The sequence below is a fragment of the Crocuta crocuta genome, unplaced genomic scaffold (genome assembly GCF_008692635.1).
Source record: "Crocuta crocuta isolate KB4526 unplaced genomic scaffold, BGI_CrCroc_1.0 scaffold72, whole genome shotgun sequence".
Classification (NCBI taxonomy): Eukaryota; Metazoa; Chordata; class Mammalia; order Carnivora; family Hyaenidae; genus Crocuta; species Crocuta crocuta.
The window spans coordinates 2,306,549-2,313,444 of NW_027529427.1; the positions used below are offsets into that span (position 1 = coordinate 2,306,549).

General features: G+C 59.4%; 3 protein-coding genes across 3 annotated transcripts in view; 1 reads left to right on the forward strand and 2 right to left on the reverse strand.

The window, feature by feature from the left end:
* P3H3 (prolyl 3-hydroxylase 3) overlaps positions 1-113 on the reverse strand; it is a 10,748-nt gene extending 10,635 nt beyond the window's left edge. Inside the window, exon 1 of the mRNA XM_077759006.1 lies at positions 39-113. Within this exon, the coding sequence (XP_077615132.1) occupies positions 39-113 (75 nt within the window). The remainder of the gene's footprint in view (positions 1-38) is intronic.
* Positions 1-6,896, forward strand: part of PHB2 (prohibitin 2) — a 126,538-nt gene that overhangs the window by 119,507 nt on the left and 135 nt on the right. The window contains exon 9 of the mRNA XM_077759017.1: positions 6,816-6,830. Within this exon, the coding sequence (XP_077615143.1) occupies positions 6,816-6,830 (15 nt within the window). The remainder of the gene's footprint in view (positions 1-6,815; positions 6,831-6,896) is intronic.
* Positions 995-4,924, reverse strand: GPR162 (G protein-coupled receptor 162). Its single transcript, XM_077759093.1, has 4 exons — positions 4,143-4,924; positions 3,280-3,469; positions 2,508-2,665; positions 995-1,751 (listed from the first exon to the last, which is right to left on the reverse strand). Exons 1-4 carry the CDS (start codon positions 4,824-4,826, stop codon positions 1,200-1,202), a joined length of 1,584 nt encoding a protein of 527 aa, XP_077615219.1. The 5' UTR covers positions 4,827-4,924; the 3' UTR covers positions 995-1,199.

Consider the following 6,896-nt stretch of genomic DNA (forward strand, 5'->3'; position numbering starts at 1 on the left):
TCGGGGGCCTGGGGGGGGGCAGCGGGGGACAGCCGAGCCAGGCCTGGGGGCTCGGGGGACCCTGGCGGAGGCAGCAGCAGCAGCAGCAGCAGCAGCCGGAGGAGCCGGAGCATGGTGCCGGATGCGCCGGCCGGCTGCCGAAGCGGAATGCGGGAGCCCAGAGGGCGAGAGGGGATGGGGGGATGGGAGAGGGAGGGGAAAGGAAGGAGAGATGGAGAGGAGGGAGGAGAGGAAGAGAGAAGGAATGAGCGGGGCCAAGCAGTGCTGATGGGGCCCAGACTCAACCCATATTGGCCAGTATGAGAGCCAGAGAAGTCAGGAAGCCTGGCATGAAGTGGAGAAAGCAGCCTTTGAAACGAAGAGCCGTGTGGGATGACGAGAAGCAGGCGGGCCGAGAAGAGCAGATGGCAAAGGGCTGGAACTGGAGCGGGACCAGTGCTTTGGAAAACAGCACGGCGAGCGTCTGAGGTCCCTTAACTCCAACCCCGAGGCCCATGGAGTGAGCGTAGCTACTGCAGCTGTGTTTCCCTCCACCCCGTGCACCCCCCCCCGGCCCCCCACGCCTCGAGTCCAGGACGCGGAATATGGATGCCCCCCACACACCTACCCACACACACTTTGAGAAAAAGACCTTTAGAATGCAACATGGGATGCAGGCCTGCGATACCAAGTCAGGCCCAGAAAGTGCGGCCTCAGGTAGGCCTGGGGGGAGGAGAAAAGTTGGAGCATGGCAGATGGAACCCACTTCCCCCAGTCTGACCCAAGATCCTTCATGCCCCAAACCAGCGCACTCAAGGGTCCCCCGGTGCCCATGCCCAGCACAAGATGCCCTTATAAGCCCGTCCCTGTGTACGTCTTCATGTTTGAGTTTGTCCTTCTCCGGGTGTGTTTCTGTGCGTCTGCCCACGGCCCCTCCTCTATTCTGTCCTAGGAGCCAGTCCACCCTAAGCCTCCAGCCACACCCTTTACCACTCAGGAACAATGGACACCAGGGTTTCCATGGGAACACTTCAGGCTTTAATACAATTTGCTAAGGATGATGGAAGGTGAGTAGGACATCTGGTCATTGAGATGGGAGACAGCAGGGGCTCCGGGCCCCAGATCCAGGGCCCATCTCCCCGGAGTCTGGAGGCAGCTGCCCCAGGCTGGGCCAGAGCAGGTGTTACTCACTCAGGGCCCCTCACCTGAGTCCTGCAGGCTCACAGCGTCAGCTGGGGGAAAATGGGGTTACCTGGGCCCCAGGATCCGCCCCAAGGTCTCACACTCCCCTCACCCCCTGTCAGGGAGCAGCGTCTCCCTGCACTTAAGCCCAAAGGAAGTCCAGCGGCTCTGCTGTCAGGGGACCCAAGGGAGAGCCTCCGGGGTGAGAGGCCCAGGGGCCTGGGCCGGCGAGGAGAGGGCCCCGGTGAAGCAGTCGGAGAAGGCAGAGGGGTCTCATCAATGAAGGTGGTGATCTCTTCCCGGAAGAAGCCAGGACCCCGGGGGGAGCCCCCACCTGACCCCAACATCCCTCCCTCCAGGAACTGGCGAAGGCTGGCCAGCCCCCCACCTTCAGCTTCCTCCTCATCCTCTTCATCCTCCAGCCTTTGTCTTCGTCCCAGGTACTCAGGAGGGCCCCCCAGGGCTCGGCTCTGGGCCGGGAGGACCCGGATGTCATCGGAGGATGACCACTTATGTAGGATGGAGCCTGGTGCCCGAGGAGTAGAGAAGATGTTGGTCTCATCGTGGGACAGCCGCCGGGACAGAGGGACCTGGGGAGAGGAGCAAGTAGACCCAGAGGTGCTATCAGAACAAAGGGGGTAAAGGCAGGAACCAAAATGGGGATCCTGCAAGATGGCTTCACCCCCTTAAACTTTGGCACAACATCCTCTGGGGGCACCTCGGTGGCTCAGCCAGTTAAGCCTTAGACTCTTGATCTCAGCTCAGGTCATGATCTCCCGGTCTGTGAGTTGGAGCCCCAAATCAGGCTCTGTGCTGACAGCGTGGAGCCTGCTTGGGATTTTGGGATTCTCTCTCTCCCTGTCTCTCTGCCCCTCCCCTCCTCTCTCTGAAAAATAAATTAGCCAAAAAAAAAAAATCCTCTGATGGACAAACCTGGTTCTTTTTTTTTTTTTTAAATATTTTATTTATTTCTAGGAGAGAGAGAGACAGCGTGAGCAGGGGAGGGTCAGAGAGAGAGGGAGTCACAGACTGAAACAGGCTCCAGGCTCTGAGCCGGCAGTCAGCACAGAGCCCGACGCGGGGCTCGAACCCACGAAGCGCGAGATCATGACCTAAGCGAAAGTCAGATGCTTAACCGACTAAGCCACCCAGGCGCCCCCGGACAAACCTGGTTCTTAAAGGTCTGAAGGGAGCCTCACTTGCCGTGCCTTTTTTCACCTACCCCTTAGGTGCCCTGCAGGCCAGGGCTAGGGAGTGGGGAGTCAGGATGGCTAACGGAGCCTGGAGACAAGTAGTCAGGGGATACCCAGAACCCAGAAAGGGAGGTCCACTCCCTAGTCCCATACCTGTAAGTAGTGGACCCTCTCAAGAGGGGGAAACAGCATGTGCCTTCCAGGCAGCAGCTTCACCTGGGTGGGGTCCCTGGCCCCTGGTCCTGTGGCACCATTAGCATCAAAACGAACTTTGCACACTCGGCCATCTGCATAGTCATCACAGGCTCCATCTAGGAGAGAAAAGGGGGCGGGGTGGTTACAGGCAGGGAATACCCACTTCCCTCTCCTCCTCCCCCTAATAGTTCCTGCCCTCTTTCTAAGTGCCCCGGAAAATCCTTCTGTTCACTCTGCAAGCTCCAAGAGGAAAAGCAGGAGCGTCTAACATCTGTTGCATTCAGCGTTTGGTCCCTAGTGCTTTATACATATAGACATATTTATTGAAAGAATTGCTAGCCCAGTCCCAATAACTTCCTGCAGCTGGGGGGCTTTCTCAGGGACCTTAACCTCCCCTTGCTTCCACAGCCGTCCTTTATGCTTGTGTTAGGACTTTGGCCTGTTTCTCAGGCACTCTGCCTGGAGAGCGGAGGCAAAGCTGGGTAGCGTGGGCTTCAGGGGGCACCGACGCCCAGCGGAGGGAGCCTCCAGCGCAGAAGGAAGCAAAGGGCGTACATCAGGGTGCGTGATTAGGGAAAAGGGAGCCTGGAGTCAGCCCAAGGGCGGCGCGCGTTCTGTCCAGCAGGGGGCGCCCAAGGGCAGCCCATGCCCACACTGAGAAGGGCTGGTAGAAAGGGGCAGAGAAGGGAGTCAAAGCCCGGGGAAGCTCAAGACCAGTCCCTCCTCTGACCGTCGTCGCCATCCTCCTCGGACATGATGGCCACGCACTGCTCCCACACAGTGCGCACGTCGGCGCGGTAGCGCTCGCAGGACCAGATGAAGGATGGCAGCAGCAGCGTCTGCGCCATGGAGCACCACAGCACCGCCAGCACCATCCACGGCGGAGCCGAGTCCGACTTCAGGGAGAAGAAGCTCACCACCTAGCGGGAGGACGGGGAATGGCGCGGGGTCACCACCCAGCGCCCAGAGGTCCCACTGGATCCCAGATCCTAGTGCAGCGAATGCACAAGAAGGAAGGGATGGCCCAGTTCACAGAGGATCGTGACGGAGGCAAAGCGGGAGGCGGAGATGGGATGAACAGAGGGGATGGGACTGATTCAGAGGAAGATCAGGGGCAGGTACTGAAGATGAAGCCCCAGGGGGTTGGGGGAAAGAAGTAGAGAAAACTTGAACACAGAGAGGAATTCAGGAATAGGGACTACATGGGGATGCAAAAAGCTGGGGGGTGGGGCGAGCTCTCTGGGGTTTCCACCCCGAGTGCAGAGAAAGCCTGGGGCAACCGGACAGTGTTAGGGAATGGAGAATGGAGGTCCAGGGGCTGAAGCGTGGAGACACAGGAGACATGGTGGAGCTGGAGGGTAGGTGGATAGGACGAGGTTGCGTAGCAGAAACTGGCAAAACAGATGATGAGGCTGGGGTGACGGGAACCAGGAGATGGATGATAGAGGTGGGGGGCTCGCAAATGTAGTGGGGGTGGGCAGAAGAGAGGAGGGTGGACGGCGGAGCTGCTGTATGGCTGATGGGACTTGGGGTTCAGGTGATCATGCTGAGACCTGGAAAGTGGGGAGAGCAGATGGGGGATCCCAATCTCACCAAGATGGGCACCCCTGTGAGTGAGTCATAGAGAAAGACGATGGCGCTGACCAAGTTGGTGACCTGCAGGGATGTCTTGGCTGACTCAGAGCCGTCCAGCGAGGACCGCCGCTTCCCTCTGGCATCCTCCACCACGATGGCTGGCACCTCAAAGGCTGGCCGGGTACCCAAACCTCCTGGCCCGCCCCCCTTGGTCCCACCCCCAACCCCCGCTCTCCGGGCTAGCCGAGCCCTCCGGGGCCGGGCCCACAACGTCTGGTAGAAGGTGATGGCCACACAGACGAGCCCCATGACAATGCCCCCAAGGAGCAGGAGGCTGAAGCAGACGCCAAAGCCCAGGCCAATCTTGGAGACTATGAACTGGCAGCCGCGAGCGTAGTAGCGCTCGCCATTGTTGTGCCAGCCAATGGAGGGCAGCGTGGAGAGGATGAAGCTGACCATCCAGATGCCCATGACGGCATGCAGCGCCTGCTTCTTGGCGTTGCTGAGGCGGTAGTTGACGGGCCAGCGCACCATCCACATGCGATGGTAGGAGAGTGAGGCGACTGTGAAGCAGGTGGCCAGGGCCAGCGTGTAGTAGGTGGACACAAAGACCTTGCAGATGCTCTCATTCCAGTCGTAGTCAGAGGAAGCCTGGCGCCGGAGCTGCACCACGGCGAAGGTGGTGAGGGGCACAGCCGCCATGAGTATGTGCGTGCCCGCCAGGAAGCAGAGCAGTAACTCCAGCGGCTTGTGCTTTTGCTGCTTGGCCGAGATGCTGAGGATGATCCAGGCATTGGCCAGCAGAGCCAGGAGCCCGCAGGCCAGCCAGGACAATGCCCTGGNCCACCCCCCCTTGAACTGCTGGGGGTGGGGGCTGGGTCTCACCCAGGAGCCCCACTCACACACACACCCATGATGTGTACAATCCTTGCCCTATAGTGAAGCAGGCCACCGCCAGGCCCACCCACCTGCTCAGCATTGCATGACCGACCGGCTAAGGTCAGGTGTGGAGGGCAGGGGAGGAGACTGAGGGTCAGCGGAGGTGGTCCTCAGCCTCCATATTGGGTGGGGCCCTTCCTGAAGTATCCTTGTAATTGATGGGGAGGGGGAGGGGCAAGCTGACTGCTTTCCCAGCTATGAGGCTGGCTGAGCTCTGGTCCCCATGCCGGGACTTCCAGTTCTCCTCTTCCTCTGGCTCTTGACCAGCCAGGGATCTTCCGGGCACCCCAAGCGGTGTGGGGGTGAGGCTCAGCCACCGGGACAAACTGCAAGGGAGAAACGACATGGGGGGGGTAGGGCTTAGCTGACTTCCTGTGCCCCCTTCTCTTGAAGGTATAGAAAAATGACCAATTACTAAGTCATGGGGTCATTCAGAACATTCTCCTGCCTTCAGTCAGATGGCCTATCATACAGCCCACACGGGTAAGAGCCCTGCTTTCCAGACCTTCAGGAAAGACGGTATTCTGACCTCTGGTCTCCTAACCCTTTTCAGCCCTGGCTCCTCCCTCCGGCGTTCCCAGGTCCCTTCTGATATCCTCTGCTCAGTACTATTCAATCCCTATCTTCACGTCCCCGAATCTCTCTAGGGCTACTGATGGCAGATGCATCACTTGTTTCTTCTTGAGGGTTCATGGTAAACTGGGATGTGTATGCTAATACAGTCCCTCCTCGATGCTCCCGCTCCTGGGCCCAGGGGTCCTGGTGCTCAGCCCCATGCCCCCCAAGCCTGCATGATCCCCCTCTAGCTCACTAGGGATCTGGAAAGATGGGAGAAAGGAAGCTGGGACTGAAGGGGAGGGGGGGCTAGGGAACCCGAAGGCGGGGAAACCGCTGACATCAGAAGCATCCAGAAATGGAAAGATGGGGAACTAGGGGGAAGGAGGAGAGTTTGAGCCGAAGAGAAAGAGGGGGCAAAGTGATAGTATCTGAAAATAGAAGGAAAACCCCAGAGACCCCTGGCAAGGAGGCTTATGAGGGAAGAGGGGTTGCGTGGAAAGAGGGAGCAAGAAATTGGAAAAAGCCCAATGTTGAATACGGTGCAGACTCTCACTGGTTGACCTCCATTCTTTCCTCCCCTGCCCCAGCCTCAGTTTCCCGCTGATGGGAAGGAGGATGGTCCTGAATTTCCTGAAGCCCAGCCCCGGTGAGCCCTGGGGAGGGGGCTGAGAGGGAATCAGGTGAAATCCTGAACAGAGTGGAGGCAAGAAGGAGGAGCCAATAGCTTTGGGGGTAAATAGGGGTAAAAACGGGGCACAAAAGTGAGAGGGTCTACTTCCTGTGGAAGAACCTCAGACCCCAGCCCTCCCTGTAAGGTTCTCCTGCGCCCCCCACCTTTGTTCCCTGCGGAGCCCAGTATACCCTAGTTGCCATGGCAATGGCCAGCAAGAGGGAGGTGGAAGGAATTGGTCAGAAGCGCCCCCCCCCCACTACTCTCCCCTACAGCCTGGCACCCCTTCCTGCCTACCCCCACCCAGGACCAGCGGGTGGGCTCAGGAAAAAAAGAGATGGGGAGTCAGAGCGGGAGGGAGGGAGGATGTGAAGGACAGAGAGGAGGTGAAGGACAGAGAAAGATCAGAGGAAGGTGGGAGGGATGATCTGGGGGACTCCGCCGCGGACAGGGGTCCGTCGCCCTTCGGGGTGAAGGGGTAAGGTCAGGCGACTCCTCCCTCCTGCCGCCCACCGTTTTCTCCAGGGCAGTGACAGCAGGTGGCTGGTGGGGAGGGGCCGGCCGGAGGGGAGAGAAGGTGGCTGGCTGGGGGGAAGGAGAGGAGG